The sequence below is a fragment of the Melanotaenia boesemani genome, chromosome 3, assembly GCF_017639745.1.
Source record: "Melanotaenia boesemani isolate fMelBoe1 chromosome 3, fMelBoe1.pri, whole genome shotgun sequence".
Lineage (NCBI taxonomy): Eukaryota > Metazoa > Chordata > Actinopteri > Atheriniformes > Melanotaeniidae > Melanotaenia > Melanotaenia boesemani.
This window is the reverse complement of record NC_055684.1, coordinates 9,902,442-9,921,957: the sequence shown is the minus strand read 5'-3', so window position 1 is coordinate 9,921,957 and position 19,516 is coordinate 9,902,442. Positions and strand designations below refer to the sequence as shown.

At 40.0% G+C, this 19,516-nt stretch overlaps 1 protein-coding gene across 1 annotated transcript in view; it reads left to right on the top strand.

The window, feature by feature from the left end:
* The window catches only part of pcbp4 (poly(rC) binding protein 4), a 205,350-nt gene that overhangs the window by 153,172 nt on the left and 32,662 nt on the right, over positions 1 to 19,516 (top strand). Inside the window, exons 11-12 of the mRNA XM_041979989.1 lie at positions 9,219 to 9,260; positions 9,368 to 9,446. Coding sequence (XP_041835923.1) covers positions 9,219 to 9,260; positions 9,368 to 9,446 — 121 coding nt within the window. The remainder of the gene's footprint in view (positions 1 to 9,218; positions 9,261 to 9,367; positions 9,447 to 19,516) is intronic.

Here is a 19,516-nt window from a genome sequence, read left to right as displayed (position 1 = left end):
GGGCAGGGGGCATTTCATTTTACCTGCCAACAAGGTGCATCCACTCAGGCTGTAAAAGATGCAAACTATTACCTCTTGACGGTGGCCTGCACGGCGTCCTGGCAAGGTTTTAGTGAGAGCAGACCTGAACAGACTGATAAAAAAGTGTAATATGGTCATTATACTAAAACCCAAATATAACCTTCACTCTTCTCAACACTTTAGTCTGAATCAGTTTAGCTCAATTCAGCTTTATTTATACAACACTAGTTCACAACAAAATCATTTTCAGGAACTTTTAAAGACACAGTCCAGTTCAGTCCATTTCATTGTAGTCCACTTAATTATCCCATTAAAACAAATCTGTTACATGATCCACATTAGTCCCATTTACAGTAACTGTGTTTATATAAACCAATTCATAAAAATCCTCATCTAGCACAGGAAACCATAGGATTACATGAAATCTTCTTTTTGATTTAATCCTCCATCCTGACCTACACAAGGAGACAGTGGAGAGGAAAAACTTCATTTTAATAGGAAGGAAAACCAGTTCCATCAGCTGCTCCTCAGACAATCAAATCAAGTTATGGTTCAAATATGGAACAATTTTCAGAATAGAAATCAGAAGGCTTGCAAAGTTCACAAAGCTGCATTTTTGGAGATGATGAAGAAATATTCCTTCCCAAGCTTAGCTGTTGCAGTCCATACATGCTTCTCTCATCCAGACCCGGAGCTACGTGATTGCGTTTTACAGGATTTCATTGTTTCACACTAATGGATTTATTGTGTTTGTGTTTTTTTTATTTTATTAAATTTTATTAACTTAAGGGGATAGAAAAGGTTAACACAGCAATAACTGAACTATTAACTACAGGATTATTTTGACAGAAAACAAATTAGGTTTATTAATTTAAGAAATTTAAAAGTTTTATCATTTTAATTTTAACTGTTAGGGGCTGCTGGCTGAGGAGGCCGACTGTCGCACATATAATCTATAACATTCTGACCTGCAGACCAAACATATTTACTTTCAGGCTTCAGTAACATAAGAGAACTGTGCTAAAAGCTAAAACTTTTCAACATGAACATCCAGACAACAGATTCCACAATAAGCCAAATTTACGACATTTGAATGTATGAATGAAAGGAATGCTGCAGGATAAATCAAGCCAATGTACGATGCTGTGAAAAAAGTCCTGAACCACCCCTCATGGCTTCAAGTATCAGCAGACTGTTTCATTTATAAAACTACAACAAATTATTTCCAAACATTTACCACCTTTAATATGAACTTTAACCTGAATAATTCAGCTCAGAATCAAACAAATCTCTTAGGCAAAAAACTATAAAATATAAATAATAAATGCTTGCATTACAATAGGCCTTCGCACTGACTTCGGTGCTTGGGCCTAAAAATGAACAATGAGCTGGTTGCATAAATGTAAGGACCCTTAAAGATAAACTTTGTTGAGGCACCTTTTTATTTAATCCCAGCAATCAGTATTTTTGTTTTATACCAGCCAGCAATTAAAGACAGTGAATAACCCAAAATCATCAAAGGGATCACCTGAGCTGGTCAGGTAAGCCTCCCCAAATGGCTTGAATTTATTTCATTGTGATGTTTCTTTGTGGATTCACACTCTGCAGTGGCGACATTGTAAAATCAGAGAGGTCAAGGATCCCAGATTAACACCTCTGCACAGAGGGACCCAGTGAATATAAATCATCTTTTTCTGCACCAAACGCTGACAAAATGAAGGTGTCATGGCCGCCAAGCCTCAGTGGGGATGAAGGCCGTGGAGTGAAGTATGAAAACCTGAGGCTGGGGTAGGAAAGAAGGAAGACAGGAAGGTGAAATATGGGGAATGGCCCTCAGAAAAGGAGGGTGTGGATTAAAGAGAAGTAGAAAAACCAGAGAGAAAACAATAGAGAAACAAAGTATCTATTGAAGTTTAACAGCTCAGCTATTTCAAACACTTCAACCTCCCAGGAAACACATCTACTTAGAATAATTACCACGTTTTTTACTTTATTTTTACATTATGAATGAATAGAAAATAACCGTCCAGGAATCCTCCTTAATTTCACAGGCCAGTCTTCAGCTGCTCTAGTTAGATGTTGCAGAGGGATGTTCCTGCTGCTCTGACACACTAAAAACACAAAAGCCTTTCTCTGCCAGTACTGGTTAAGGCAGTTAGGATATTTTCAGGTGAAAAAAAAATGCAATATAAAGTATTGTTTTTATTTATTTTATTTTATCTAGAAAACAGAAGAAAGTGTGAGATATATAATCTAAGTTACACAGTTCCCGTCCAGTCTTCCTCTTATCAAACATGGTAGTTTTGCAGAAATTGGCTCCGATATTAGACTTCCTCTGCTGCTCTTTCTGTGATTGTTGTGCCAGCAGCTTACATGTCAAGGATGAGGCAGGTTGTTTGAATCAGACCATCCACAGCTCAATGGTCTGAGACCAGTTTCTAACACTTCCAGTGTCACCATCATTAGCTAATTGTCCTTCAACCAGACACTGAACCCCCAACGAGCGCTTCATGTTAGTTTAGAGCCAGCCTCGGGCCAGATTTCTGCTACTCTGAAGTACTTTCCATCCACCTGCCCAGAGTGTCTGATCTGAAGGTGTGCTGCTGCAGCAGTTCATGCCTTCATAAAATATGCAAACATCTCTTCTCTCCATTTTTACTTTCTGTTTCTCTGTCTCCTATCTTTGAAAACCATTCACAGCTGCTAATATTAGACCAAACCACCTGATAAGAGGGAAGTGGAGGACAAACAGACTAATGCTATAAAATAAATTAAATCAACTAATTCTTAACTTTTTATGTAAACTGGTGTTAAAAAGAAATTTCAATGGGAAAATTTTTTTTTTTTTTCGAAGATACCTTAAAAGATTGTTTGGTCTTTGTGCTCTGGATGTTGTGTATCGTGGGGCTCTGAGATCTCATTTCAGGTCTTTTACCCATCATGGCTTGTTGAAAAAACATGTAGAACGGTCCTGTAAACATATAGGCTAAGACGTTGGCATATACTTGTTTATGGAGCTATTCTTGGTCTACTTCCTTCTTACCTCTCGACCTTCCTCCGTCAGAAGAGCTCTGGTCCTAACGGTTTTATTCACTAGGATTAGAACAGAGCTGGGAAAAAAGGCATTTGTGTATTGACACCTGAATCAAGTTTCTCCTGCTAATTCTGACTGATTCATTCCAACAAATCTAAGAATATCATTGTAACAGACCATCCATTAATATTTTGGGTTTTAAAAAAATGGCCAGGATTGTTTTATTGGTTAAAACCTGGACTAAAAACCAAAGACTAAAATATTAGCATAAACAAAAAAATTAAGTCTAATCCAACAATCAAACCAAAATCAGGGGTATGACTAGATCTCAACTAACCTTAATCCATCCGTAACTCATCCTAACTAGTATGTAGTGCCGAGCAGAATGGTGCTAGTGGGTCAGAAAGGCAAGAAGATAGTAAACAAGGAAAACAACAGCACTGAATACCACTGGCAGCCGTTGACAGCTTGGGTTGATCAACTCAGATTCTCCGTTACCAAGTCAAACTGGGAGATAAACTAAATACCCAACTGGCTGGTCTGGAGACAGATCCAGACTATCAGGGACTCTAAGCTTCACACATCTAAATGGTGTAAGGATTGAATGAGTCAGACCAGGTACCAGACCACCCTCAGGTCAGGTGTCCTCAGGGACACAAGACAGACATATGGACGTGTGGACAGGTTGACAAATAACATTGCAGCCTTAAAGACAGAAAAAGACAGACATGTGCAAACTAGAACAGAAGAGCACTTTACTCCATCACGCTGACAGCCCTGAATGCCTGACAGCCAAATTTAGCTAGCCGAATGTGTGTGTGTGTGTGTGTTTGTGTGTGTGTGTTTTTGTGTGTGAGTGGGTGGGTGGGTGTATGCAGGTCTCTTTATCATGCACATCGCCTTGGGAGTGTCAGTTAAAACAACAGTAACACAAGCTAATGGAGGCTCAGTGGTGCTGATGGGAGGACAAAGGGAGGGATGAGGTGACAGGGAGACACCGAGGGAGGAGAAAAGAGAAAAAGCTCTCCGGAGGAGACAAATCAATGGTAGGACAGTTTTAAAGGCTGGTTTTGCAGAGAACTGGCAGACATGTGGTGCAAATGGATAAAGCTGCACCAAAAGTCTTAACTTCAACAAAAGGCCCATTTTAACCCAAACTAGGAGATTTTTCTGAATCCATGTAAATCCATGTAAATACACTATCATGAAAGGGTGGATTGTGTATCAGCAGGGATTTAAAATTTTGTATTTTAGGTGACTGAGCATGTTCAGGTGGAATTGCTGCCACAACGCCACCTGTTGTGGTAGCCCTGTTATTGCATCTCCTCAATCTTTATAAAATTTGTTTCACATATTCAACATAACAGGGTATATGAAAAATCTTCGTGGAGGAATGGCCTAAAACCATACCGTCACATTTTACCAAAATTTAACAAACTCCTACAGATTTTACCATACTGCCATCAAAATTGGTCAGTATGTTCTGAAGATATGGCTTTTAAAAGGAGTTGGTGTTTAGTGAAGGTGGGGCCTCAAAGTCTGATGTTTCGCCATGAAACATGGAATTGATATACCATTAAACATGCTAGGTGCACAAAATTACCTATGTATGATACAAGTCCAATCCTGAACACATCTACATGTTAATATTTAATTGGCACATTAGCCCCACCCCCTTGTGACAGGAAGTCATATTTTTACTCAAAGGCCCACTTCTCTGACCTTTGAGACTGAACCTAGTGCCAATGTGATCAGGGAGCAAAAAACAAGTTGATGATGATATCCAGTAAAAATATCTGTGGCAGATGGCAATCTTCGATATGACACCATGACATAATGAATTATAAATTAATATAACTCACTAAACTTTCAGCTGATCACTGTCACACGTACAGTGCTTAATGTGATTCAAACCCTGAACAGATCCACATGATACCATTTCCTGTCTAGGCCACTGGCTACTTACAGTAGAAAGTCATATTTTTCACATCGTGGGATCCTGCTTCTTAATGATTATCGACATAGACTTGAAAGTGCTTCACAACATATCAACCCTTAAATGATGCCACAGTAGAAAACTCAAGATCCCTCAACAAACGAAGGCATGGCAAAAATTGGAAAAGGACACCATGAAACAGGAATTACTTGTAACTGACTCATAGTAGCTTAAATCTTTTAGGCATGGTTGAGGAGATTCAGACCTCAAACTAAGTTGTATTTAAACATTCTGGGTAGGTTCAAAAATGGCTCTCTAGTGCCCCCTGCAAGAATTCAATCAGTTAAACCCGCCTACTGCATGTACCAACATGGATGAAATTTAATACACAGTTAAACCATGTAACAACCTACAAAAAAGCCTCTTGCTCCTGCAACCCTTATTTTCTTCTCAGTAGCGTATACCCTGGTCTCTTCAGGCTGTGGATTAACGCGGGCTACAGTTAGGGTTTTCAAGAATCTTTAATAGACCAAAACCGCAGGACAGCATTGGTACAGCTAAGAGCCTCGCGCCTTCTCTCTGAACAATCCTCACACAATCACTCCGTCGCTCTCTCTCCTCCCCCCTGAAACAGGGGTGGGTAGGAACCTAAACTACTCAAGCAATAACCATAGTTACACAAAGTTAAATACCCATAGGCCAAATCAAACAGGAAGTCTTTTGAAAAGTAGATTCTACATGCATGTGTGACTAAAAATGTTTTAAAAAACTATCTCAAAGCTGTATCCTTTAGTGGTGGCTGTCCTTATTAACTCTTCCATACAACACCAAATCTGCATTATGTTGTTCATGTTTGAGTCCATTTCCATCCTGACCACACGTACATCAACAGCCGCTTCCCAGGCTAAATGAGCAGGTGCTAGTAGTAAGCTTGCTAGGACTTGCTCCTGCTGAGTACGCAGGCTTTGGCTGCTATCCACTTGGACAGAGCCACTGTTATCAGCCACCAAAAGCCCCATGCCACTCTTTGCTGCCTGCACCAACTTCTCACCTCATAGTGAGGGGCAATTTGGACAGTATACAGGCAGACAAAGTTTGCTAATAGTAGTGTTTGTAGATATTTTACTGGACAACAGAGTTGTTTCAACAACTTCTCAAACACATGGAGTTACTACAACTCCCATCCTCCAAATATACTTTATATATTGTGTACAAAGAAAAGCCATCAGCAACTTAGTCTCAACTAACAATGTTGGAGTGTGTAACAATCATCATCTTCTAAATGCTTTTTGCCTCACTTTACATTTTAATAGACTTCTCACATCTGCACCTTTTATCTTGTGAATAAACAGAAAAATGTATTTAGGATGAGGAACTGAAAGACAACATCCTCTGTAATGTTGCACAACTGCAGGTAACAAACATTATTACTCATTGCTTGATATTGAGCAGATATAACTCATATCTGGATCCAGTTCTGACTCAGATAATTACATCTTGACTTGGTGCTACATCATGCTCAAAAACAGCAATTTTTAAAGAGAGAAAAAAAGAAGTGACAGTGGCAGAAATAAAGGAGTAAAGGAGGGTTAGAGCTGATTCAAAAGGCTGAGCGAGGAGATTCATATCTGTAATTCATTATTCAGCCTACAGTCATGTGGAGAAGGCAAAGTGATTGAGGCAGAGATGGAGGGCAGCAGGAAGAGGATTTATTAAAAAGTTTAATGTAAAATCACGTCACCACATTCTTTCTCTTTAGGGAAGCTAATGGTGTTAATACATCTGTTCCCTGGACAACTGAATGTCTCCATTTATTGCCACCAGCTCAGAAACATGAAGTTACCCACACAATGATCCACAGTTTACATTTACCAACCCCCACCAAACACATACATTTCTTGCATTGTGTACAAAGTAAAGCCATTACCAACTCAGCCTAAAGTTTTTCCTTGGTAATTGGCCACTGCTTCTCCCTGTAAATTCAGCTGAATGTTGTGTTTAACATCTGAAAGTTTGCCAGATAATGCAGTTATAAAGTCAGGATTTTATGACAACATATCAGCAGTATTGGTATGCTTTGACAATGATAGTGGGATAACACATGTACTTGCCTCTCACCTGTTAATTGCTGGCATAGGCTCCAGCTTCCCCACAGCCCTTAATTAGACAAAGCAGTACAGAAAGAAGGCCTGCAGTTCCTCTGCTTTTCTGAATGTCTGTATCATGTGTTGGTATCTTTGCAGGAAACTGTAGGAAAAGAAAAAAGTTGTGATTGTACACTTCGGGCCCCTCAGTACCAGCTAAGCCTTGTTAAAACACCACAGCTTACCTGAGTATTGATGGTTTATCCATCCTTCTCGAGGGCGTGATGCACTTCAGCTCACTCCTTTCGAAATAGAGGTGCAGCAGCTCCATGCCAAACTCCCTCCAGATTTGTGAGCTCCTCACCCAATCAGTATCTTCAGTCACTACCTAGATCTGGTGACCACAGGTGAGGGTTGGAACATAGACAGACCAATAAATAGAAAGCTTTGCCCATCAGTTTGGTTTAATTGAGTCAACATGAATATTCATGTGTTGTTTTTTTGTGTTGCTGCATGAAACTTTTAATTCAGGTGTGAAGTGTTGACTTTTAAGTTCTTCACCATGTATAACCCTTTAGTGTAATCTGCAAATCAAGGAGAGACTTTGTGATATCAAGGACACAAAGAGCAGGTTGATTAATCTCATGAAAGGTCTTCTTCTGTCTCTCTCTTTGGAGCTTTTTTCCTGCTAACAGCCTATTTTCCACATCCTTGATTTAGCATCGGGAGTCAAAAGTTCAGCAGCAGTGATAATGCAGTCTATGTCAAGGATAGCAACTTTAAAATCGATTATGTAAGGTGCAGGAAGACACACAAAACGTTCTCTAGAGACTTTTCCATGGACGCCCACCAACTTGTCCCCTCTGCACACACCCATCTCCTCCCCAACTCCATTAGTTGCCTCCGGAGTGTTTCTTATATTAGAAGCTCAGTGTGGCTGTTTGGAGACGTGTTATTTGTAGTCATGATCTTGTACACATGACCAGAGAAATTCATTCACAAATGTGTTCTGAATAATTCACCTGGTACCAGTTTTATTTTATAGCAAACTTTGATGTAGTTACAGTTTTAATGCAGATATCTGAATCGTAGAAATAAAGTCTACGGATTCTATAGTAGGGCTGGACTGATCGATCCAAATATCGATGTTATCAATACCAAGGCTAGTATCAGTATTGGTTGATACCAGCATGAAGAGATTTTCTTGCAAATTGTTTTGAAGGCAAAAAGCCAAAGAATGTAAATGAGAGCCAACCAATAGTACATTTTACTTTTGTTTAGACAAATTTACAGTGATTATATATATATATATATATATATATATATATATATATATATACATATATAGCTTTTTATTTTATTAAAAATGCCAAACAACAACATCAACAATATCTGTCTTGGTGGTTTTTTTTCTCCAAGCTGTCTGGGTGACTTTCATAGTCTCCGCCTTGATCAAACTGGCCATTTACACTCCAACTTTAAACTTTCAAATATATACTACAAAGAAAATAATTGTATAAATTTTTCTTTATCTTTTACATCCAAGCTTAAAAGGATCATATTATCTCCTCTTGTGAAGATCTAGAAGAAGAAAATGATGCACATCATGTAGCATTGAAGTCCCTCTAAAGATCTGTATTGACTGAACTGTCCTTTTAACCTCATCTTGTGGCCTCTGTAATTTAGTGTAACCTTACACACAATCAACAACCAAACCATACCAACCTCCTCAACAAAGATAAACAGAAGATCCTAGCAGATTTCTATGCAAATTTCAGTATTTTCAGCTTTCAGAGGAATGACACTTTATGATTAATGAATAATTCAGAAGCTGCAGAAAGGTTTTCAGCTGAGTTGTCAGCAGGCGCCCTCGTTCACTCCTTTATTTAGTCTGATGCAGAATCCTGTCCAGTCTGCTTTCTGTTGCCTGGAGAGTTTAACTTTCATGTATGGAAAGTTAAAAATGTCCTTATTCAACCAGCATTTGAATAAACTCCTCTCGTCTGTTCTGTGTGCTGATTGACAGTACAAAGACGAATTTTGGAGACTTTAGTGAGCAGATCAAACTGAAACTGTCTGCAGAAGTAAAGACAAAACTGTGCTGCAACCTTCTCTGACATATTTCTTTTTTAATCTGTTTCAGACGTATGCAGTACAGAGCCACTATGGCATTCCACATTCAGAGGTAAGAAACTTTTCATTCATCCTGATGATGTTTGTTTATAGCATCTTGTCAGAGTTGTTGGTTTGTTTTAGGCTAATTACTGGAGTTTTTGTCTTTTTTTCTGTCAGTTAGCAAAGCTGCACCAGCTGTCCATGCAGCAGCAAGGCCTCGCCCAAATCAGCCAGCCGGCTACACAAGTCCTGCCTGGTACGTATGCACATGTAATCTACATCAGCTGGATGTTATATTCAAGCTGCTCGGCCAGAGTGTCTGTTTCAGACCGAGGTGTTTTCATTTTCTCTAAACCAAAAATGTTCATTTGGTTTGTTTGTATCAGCTGATAAGCATAATGTGGTCAGCAGATGATGCTCTAGACAATGTTCTACATGGTGGTAATAAACAAAGCTGTGGTCACTAAACTTTGGTTCCATACAAGAGAACAATGGGAAAATAACGCGTTCTTTTATGTCAGTTAGCATTAGCCATGCTAATCTTCTAGCAGAAATGGCTAATGGCATTTTCGGCTAACAGCCCATACAGAAATGCTACAGATGTAAACATGACAACCAACAATGACTAGATGCAATCTGCAAACTAAGTTCATGAGATATGAATCCAACAGTGTAGTGACAGTTTATGAAGGATACCTAAATGGCCAGCAGACTCAGTCAATCCATCTAGACCAGGAGTGTCAAACTCGTTTAGATGTTATATACAGCACAGTTTGAGCTCTAGTGTGTCAGACCAGTAAAATAATAGCATAACCATAGACTCTATATAAAAGATGGGTGGAGCCTCTGTGACGTCACCCATTAGTTTCTGAAGAGCTGAACTGAAGCTCATTGGGCGTTCCCACCATCGACATCTTGGCAGCGTCACGTGTGTCGTTAGTCCCAGAAAATCCAAAAATGGGCAAAAAGGTGGAGCTGAAGGGGGGACTGTGAAGGTGGGGGTAGATGATTGACACCCATCAACCTCCGAGCTGCCTGTAGCTAAGAGCTAACCAAGCTAAAGGTAGCTAACCAGCTAATGGATGTAGGCAGGCTAAAGCTAAGGTGTGCTGTTAGCCGGCTAAAACCGCGGTTGTGCTGTACTCTCCCTTCTTATCCAGACATTGGATACGTGTCAATCAAAAGGACACACCTAAAATGGATTTTTGTATCAGGCTTTAAACATGTTTATATCTGCTGTGAAGTTGGTCTTTTTAACATGGGAGTCTATGGGGATTTGCTCTGTTTTGGAGCCAGCCCCAAGCGGATGAGGGGCGAATTGCAATTTTTTGCACTTCCGCATAGGCTTCACATTTTACCCCAGAAGGTTGCCGCTTGATAATAACCTAAAAATGACAAAAATGCCAAATTATCCCTATGTTTAATCGGTATATTAGTAAGATGTTTAAATTTAATGAACTATCATTTTACAAAACATATGTATAACCTGAGAAAAAGAAAGTTGCAACAATCTTTTACCTCAGTTTATCATTTATCATTTACATGTGCAGTGCTACTTACAAATCACAGTAGATCTAAAAAGGCACAAAACATGTATCTGAAACTTAAAAATACTTCTTACATTTTATTTATATCTTTATTTATTCAGATTAACATTCCATGGAGATTGAGATATCTTTTCAAAGGTGAACAAGCCAAGAGGACAGCAGCACATGAAAAAAGACTATTACAATTAGGGATGCAACAACAGCAATATTGTTCAACACTATGCTCATGTCCAACACTGTGTTTCCATACGACAGAACGCGATACCGATGTGAAAACCAGGCTGTCAAAATTCATGATTCAAGATGTTAATCAGTGGAATTGACAAGCTACTTTTTTTTTTTTTTTTTTTTTTTTTAACATTTTAACATGTAAACAACTAAGGTATTGCTCATGCCATATTACAAATCTAAATTTGGCATTATCTCAACGAAATAAGCTGATTTGGGGCATGCAGATGCTTTGCCACAGCTGTGAACTCAATCCACCAAAAAAGCACTTTATCCTCCTTATCTATGAAGACTGATCATTTCTAACTTTACATTTTGAGGATGGCTGCAGGATGACCCATTTGATATGCCACAAAATTAACTACTTAGTCATCACATCTCACATTCTGGTCCACACTCCTTACCAGTGAACTGTAATGGGATTTTTTTTTTAACCTGTCCTTACCAGCGTGATAGCAAGCAGAATGATATTATGGTTGCTGTGTTGTGCCGAACAAATTTGCTTTGCCAAAGGGAGGCTTATGGGTATAAGGCTCCTCTTGATTGTTATTCATTTATTTATTTACTTTGAATTTACATGGAATCTATGTAATCTTGCTGGACCTGACCGAAGGAGATAGAAAAAGAAGGAAGACAGCAAAAAGAAGCAAAAAGGTAAAGCAGAAAGAACATAAAGGAGACAAAAACACAACAGACAGAAGGCAACGACTCTTTAATCCACACTGTCACCAGACAACAAACTGCTACACTTGTAAATAAATGCACCAGAAAATGTCCTACGGCTTTTACTGAACAACAGAGCTGCTAGTCATTAAGAGTTCTTAAATAATATCCAAATCAAAAGGACATGTCACAAGTGTATCACAACACCAACCAGATACAAACTCACAGAAAAAAAAGAAAAATGATCTCTTAGTGTATAAACCCACTGGACAACTCAGTGACTGTGTCAGCATGCAGAGAATGAGGAATAAGGAATGATCAGTGATGAGTAAAATCATGCAAATGCGACCATGCCTCTATGGAAGCTAGAGGCAGATCAGGACAGCCCAGAGACCCAAACCCTCAGCAGCTGCACCAGAACACTAACCCAAGCTACCCCACCCTGAAGACGACTCCAGCCTCGCCCAGAGGGTGGCAGAGGAGAGCCCCAGTCAAAGCCCCTCGCGGTCTTGGGGCACAGGCCCCAGTGGGCCAAGATCGGCAGCCGCCAGCCCCACCAGGCAATTCGGGGCAGCCCGAGCGAAGGGTCCACTGCCCCAGGGATAGCGTCCCCCCCAGTGCCACACCCCTGGGGAACAGGTGTGTGAGAGGTCCCCATTACCCTCTCCCTTTTCGCTCCTGACTGCTTATGAAGTGTTTTGTTTACAATTAAAATTGAGGGGCAGTGACCACATTGTCCTGGGAGTGAGGCCACCTTAGTGGCCCCGCCCGCCATGTACTACATAGCATGCCCCCCAGATGTTCTTTGTGTGTTGTGTTTCTTGTCTTGAGTCTAAGGCTATGTCCACATGGCACTAAAGCCAGTTCAAGTGTGAAAACGGTGGCAAAAACTAGTAGAAAGGCTTCAACATCCCCACGACACCTCTGTAGTACATACTACAGGCTGTGGGGGTGCAAAAGAGTGATGGGCTCGACTCACAGGAGGCGATGCCACTCCTTCTCCATTCATTTCCTATGGAACATGTGTATTGAGGCGAAAACCGCTGTCCTCCTCCAGCCAAGCAACAGGCGACATTTGTGCCTGTGAAATGTTGCGCTCGTTCATGTAAACGTGCACACGATGCTTGCGACGCGACACAAGAAAATAGAAAAATATTACATTTTTGTCGCTGTCAACGGCCAACCAGCGAGGGGCTTCATGGACTGACCAATCAGAGCAGGCTAGATAGCGCAGTCTGCAAACACTTTGAACATGGAAGAATAGATCATTTTAGCTGAATAAAAGTGAATTAGCCCAAATGTAGGTTCTGGATTTATCTGGATCAACGTTGAGATCCATCAAATGATGATATTCATTTTGAATAAGTTTGAAAATGTCAAAATCACCAACAATATCATAACCAATCAAATTTCTTGGAGAAAAGCGATCCTAGAGCGTGATGCACGGCACTGCTGCCGTCGCTGCCATTTGTTCTGTCCCGTGTGTTCGGTTTCACGAAGGTTGCGATGAGTTTCGTCTGTTGCTGTCATTGGTCGCCTCCCGTGTGTCAAGCCCATAACACTCCAAAGCTAGAGCAAAACAGCGCATGTGCAGATAAAGGCTCACTGCGTGTTGCAGGAAGTTCACATCGGAAGCAGAGAAGAATATGTAGCTGAGGATTAACTACGAAGCAAAAAAGAAGCATTTCTTTGGACTAATAAAGAAGTTGAGCTTCGTCTTCAACAAATGCTAGACTATAAAGCATAAAAAACTTGAGGAAGGGTGGATTGGGAATCGGCACGTTTTCATTACATTGACGTCATATCCTTGAGTTGTGTGGCTTTGCTGTATGCACAGTACCGCAGATGGTAGAGGACTCAAACCTATCCACTTTGGTACCTGGCTTCAGACATGGTCGGTTTCATGGAAGCTAATCCCTGGCTTTGTGGGGATGAAAGGGTGTTTTGCTAAAATACTTTTGTGGTTTTGCTGCAATCTGGCATCGTGGGGACGGCTCATAAGTGTAATTAAGACTGAGAGGCGAGTTGCCACAGGGTGCAGCCAAGGAGGCCACTTAAATGGCCCCCTCCGCACCACCCCGCATGGCGCACACACCTCCCAAGTCCCTATGTGTGTGTGTGTTTGTGTGTGTGTGCGTGTGCGTGTGTGTGTGTGTGTGTGTGTGTGTGTTTGTGTGAGAGAGAGAAGAAAAGAAGAGGGGTCTGGGGATGTGAGTCCAGAGGGAAGCAAACTTCTCTCTGGATGGTTAGCCTCTGGTGGCATTTGCGGCAACCAGACACCAGGGCATGTACCAACCCACACCATGGCAGCACATTCAGGCAGGCCCAGACCCCTAGCACGTACGGACCCACCATCCCAAAGGGAGAGGGGGCCACCCCCAGGCACCAGAGCCCAGAACCCCCACCCAGCCACCCCAGAATAGCCCAGTTACTCGGCCGTGGCTTGACGCCCACTGACCCAGGCACCACCAGTGGCCTCACCCGCTGCCACGAGGCCCCCACAGCCCCCAACAGGGCCAGACCTAGAGCTGCCCCCATAGCAGAGCAGCCCGGTCCCGCACCACGGGAGACCACCAAGGACCCGCAACTACCAGCCACTCTCCGCCATTTTCCAACCCCCAAAGCGATGAGGTCACAGTCCTACACCTACACTAAGTGATGGAGCTAATCACAGTGGACCAGAGGGAATGAGATTCAGCTAACTGATTTTTTGAGGAGGCAGACATTGTCTTAGTACTGATGTGGTCTACTAAGAGATTCCTAAACTGCTAGATACACAGAGATTTTTTTTTTGGTTTTCCAGTTCACAAGGATAGTTTTTTTTACGATGCATAGTGCTGTGCATATCACGTGTGCATAGTTAATTGCTATGTTAATGTCACCAAAGTCACCAAGTAGGCACAGTGTGGGGTTTGCAGGAATAGTACATTTAAACCACATTGACATATCTTCACAAACCTGAAGCCAGAACATGTGAACTGGAGTGCAGGACCATAAGGCATGGAAGTAGTTATCAGTCTTGTTATCAGTGCAGTGTAAGCAGATGTTTGATTGTGACAGACCCATCCTGAACATCCTTTGTCATGTATAATAAATTCTATGCAGAATTTTGAATTGCATTGTTGCATATTTGAATTCTTAGTCATTTTAAAGGTCTTTAAACATATTTGTGACCATTCATCTTAATTAAAGCTACTGGATAAGTCAGCCTCTCATTTTGCAGTTGGAATAGAGATTGAGTCTTCTAGCTTAGATAATGGTCGATATGTTTTTGATAATAGCTTTGGGGCATGGAGGTTCAAGAATTCCGCTACTTTGATAGGTAGCTGCAAGTTTAATTGATTAATGGTATATTTTTTACATATAATAGATTTAAGCTGGTGGTATTCTAAAAATTTAGATTCCATATTGTGAAGTGAGAATATTAAATGACAACAAATTTCCATTTTCTATTATATGTTCTGTTTAATTCCTTTATTTTTCCATTGAGTGAAATTAATCAGTTTTTTGTTTAGCAGGATGTCAGGGTTGTTCCAGATGGGTGTAAACAGACATAGAAAAAGTAAAGACTTGGTTAATTTTAGAAAGTCCCACCAAGCCATTAAAGAGGAACTGATATTAATGCTTTTAAAACACGTATGTGTTTTGATGGCTGAGCTGATGAATGGCAGGTCAGAGATAACTAGATCTTCACACAATGCTTGCTCTACAGCTAACCATGGTTCATCCAGACTGCTAGTTTTAAGCCATTCAGATATATTGCAGCTTGTTAGCTAAGAAATAGTGATTAAAGTTGGGTAGCTCCAATCTACCTCTGTCTTTAGACTGATACGTGATGGCTTTCAATATTTCCATAGAAATTTGGATATATGTGAGTCCAGTGACTTAAACCAGCTGGAGAATGGTTTAGGGGGTATCACTGAAAACAGCTCATTGACTTTAGGTAGAACCATCATATTAATGGTGGCAACCCTCCCCATGAGTGATAAGGGTAAGCACCTCTGCCGTGAGAGATCATCCTCTATTGTTTTAAGTAGCTGGACATAATTTAGTTTTGTTAGTTCTGATAAACCATGGGGAAATGTTTATGCCTAAATATCTAATGTTTACAGACTGTATTGTAGTATTAGGTATGTTTTGTAGGTCACAGTTAATGGGCATAACTATAGTCTTAGACCAGTTAATAGTCAGAAATTGAGGAAAATTTGTTTATGACTGATTGTCTGGGGGAGAGATGTCGGTGAGTTCTGGAGGAAAAGTAATACATCATCTGCATAAAGACTTATCTTATATTCAATATTTTTGCATGGATTCCTTTGATCTCTTTGTTTTGTCTTATGGCAGCAGCTAGGGGTTCAATAAAAATAGCAAAACATGAAGGAGAAAGCAGGCAGCCCTGCCTGGCGCCTCTCTGCAAACAGAAGCTTGGAGAAGTTTAATCATTGGTCTTCACACATGCATTTGGATTGTTTTGGATTTTATCCAGTCTATGAAAGATGGCCCAAACCCAACTTTAATGTTGCGAATAAAAATGTCCAGTTTACTCAGTGAAATGCTTTTTCTGCATCTAAGGAGGATTCCAGATTATGTAGAGTAGAATAATCTGTGATGTTAGTTAATCTACGCATGTTAGTAGAGGAATGTCTACCTTTAATAAAGCCCGTTTGGTCAGGATGTATTATTAGAAGGGTTATTTTTTCTATCCTTCTGGTCAGAGCTTTGCTGAATATTTTAAGATCTACATTTATCATTGAAATTGGACGGTAACTGGATGGAAGTGTTGGGTCTTTCCCTGGTTTTAATAGTAGAGTAATTTTAGCTAGGTTCATATTTGGATGTATTTTTTGTTTTTCCTTTATTTCTGATGTCATATTGTAGAAAGTGGGTGCCAGCATTGTCCAGAATTCTTTATAGAATTCTGCTGGGTAACCATTTGGACCTGGAGCTTTATTGTTGGGCATATGCTGGAGAGCTTCATGAAGTTCATCGACTGAAAACAAGACCATTTTATTTTTATGTTTTCATTTTGGAAGATTGATGTTACTAAGAAATTGGTCAATATTCTCATCTGCTGTGTTTAGTTGTGATTTATATAAAGGTTTAAAGAATTCTCTAAAAGTGTTATTTATCTTCTCAGGGTCATGTCTGATATTTTCTTCTGGATCTCTGACAGAGGAGATTGTTGTTTTCTCCTTGTTTGTTTTTAACTGATTAACCAGGAACTTTCTAGATTTATTTCCATGTTCAAAGTTCTCCAAACAAAATCTTTGCACCAAGAGTTGTGTCTTTTTATCTATTATTTCGTTAAGTTTAAGTTTAGCATTCCTTGTAGCATTTAGTATGTGTTCTTCTGGGGAGACATGGTAAGCGTCCTCTAAGGATTTTGAGTTCTAACTCTGAAATTCTCAAAGTTTCCTTCTTTTTTTATGGGAAGAGAAGGAAATTATTTTCAGTCTCATTACTGCTTTTCCTGCTTCCTAAAGAACACACGCTGAAGTTTCTGGAACGTCGTTGTTTTCTAGACATGTAATGGGATTTTTTTAGTACTCATATCTGTACTCAGTTTAGGCAATTACTCAAATGTACAGTAAGTACTTGTACTGGTTATCGGTTTGAAAAAAATATGGTTTCTGTGCATCCTTACAATGACATTAAATGACAACAATTTGGTGACAGTTTGGTGACATTGATTACAATATGGAGAAACACCACTATGGTCACAAGTCTAAAAGGAGAATGCAGGAAAATGAGCTGAAGTGGCAGAAAACCAAACTTAATTTCACTATGAGCTGTACAAACAAAGCCTGCGTAATTATAACAATGAGCTGTGCAAGGCCAGAGAGCTGCATTTATCTGAAATGATTAAACAAGAATGTAAACAATTCTCGCACGCTGTTTGCTATGATTGAAAAACTTGCAAATCCTCCTATACAGATAATCCAAGAGCTCCTTTCCACTAAGAAATGCATCAAATGTACCAACGTTTTTAGTGAAAAAATGAAAACTTTTACACAAAATGTTAATGACCCACAGTCAAACAAGAAAACTATTCTGTTTCTAAAACTTAGAAATAAATGATGCTATGTCACAATTTAACATGCTTGATTCAAAATCCTACAAGAAATAGTTTGGCATTGGAAACAACATGCACTCTGGACATGACACTATCCAACTTTTTAAAAACAGTTTTTACCTCAGTAGAAAGTGTTCTCCTACTGATAGTTAACAGCTCAATGGCATCAGGCATTTTTTCCCAAGTCACTAAAGATAGCTGCTATTAAGCCACTCCTAAAGAAAATGACTCTAGACGCCTCTATAATGAACAACAATAGACCTGTCTCTAAGTTCTCTTTTATTTCCAAGATTATTGAGAAAGTTGTATTTCACCAGCTTAATAACTTTTTAAATGAAAGTGGAAATCTTGATAAATTTCAGTCCGGCTTTCAACCTCATCACAGCACTGAAACAGCGCTGGTCAAAGTGCTAAATGACATTAGGTTGAATACTAATTCCGGTCAAGTGCCAGTCCTGGTTCTGGTCTAGTGTCAGTCCTGGTTCTGCGGGATCTCAGTGCTGCGTTTTATACTGTAGATCACAGGATCCTGTTGCATAGGCTGGAAAACTGGGTTGGACTTTCTGGAGCTGTACTTAACTGGTTCAGGTTCTACTTAGAAGGCCGGAGTTATTTTGCTACGATCGCTATGAATCTGAGCGAGTAGCCATGACTTGTTTAGTCCCCCAGGGGTCATTCCTTGGACCTCTACTGTTCAACTTGTATACGCTCCCTTTGGGTCAAATATTACATAACTTTAACAGTTATGCAGATGATACACAACTTTATGTGTCTGTCACCACATGACTGCAGCCCAATAGATATACTGTGTCAACATCTGGAGCAATTTAATGTACATATATATATATATATATATATATATATATATATATATATATATATATATACACACTTGGACAAAATTGTTGGTACCCTTCGGTTAATGAAGACTTCTGCACCTCTCAGCAGGTATTTTGGCCCACTACTCATAAGCAAACTGCTCCAGTTGTCTCAGGTTTGAAGGGTGCCTTTTCCAGATGGCATGTTTCTCTCTAGAATCTCTTGATAGTCTTGAGATTTCATTGTACCTGCACAGATTCAAGACACCATATGCCAGATGCAGCAAAGCAGCCCCAGAACATAACAGAGCTTCCTCCATGTTTCACAGTAGGGACGGTGTTCTTTTCTTGATATGCTTCATTTTTCCGTCTGTAAACATAGAGCTGAGGTGCCTTGGCAAAAAGTTCCATTTTTGTCTCTTTTCTCCATAGGACATTCTCCCAGAAGTTTTGTGGCTTGTCAACATGTAGTTTGGCAAATTCCAATCTGGCTTTTTTATGATTTGTTTTCAACAATGGTGTCCTCCTTGGTCCTCTCCCATTAAGTCCACTTTGGCTCAAACAACGACGGATAGTGCAATCTGACACTGATGTTCCTTGAGCTTGAAGTTCACCTTTAATCTCTTTAGAAGTTTTTCTGGGCTGTTTTGTTACCATTTGTATTATCCATCTCTTTGATTTGTCATCAATTTTCCTCCTGCACCCATGTCCAAGGAGGTTGGCTACAGCCCCATGGATCTTAAACTTCTGTAATAATATGTGCAGCTGTTGTCACAGGAACATCAAGCTGATTGGAAATGGTCTTATAGCCTTTACCTTTAACATGCTTGTCTATAATTTTCTTTCTAATCTCCTGAGACAACTCTTTCCTTTGCTCCCTCTGGTCCATGTTGAGTGTGGTACACACCATGTCACCAAACAGCACAGTGACTACCTGTAGCCCTATATATAGGCCCACTGACTGATTACAAGATTGTAGACACCTGTGATGCTAATT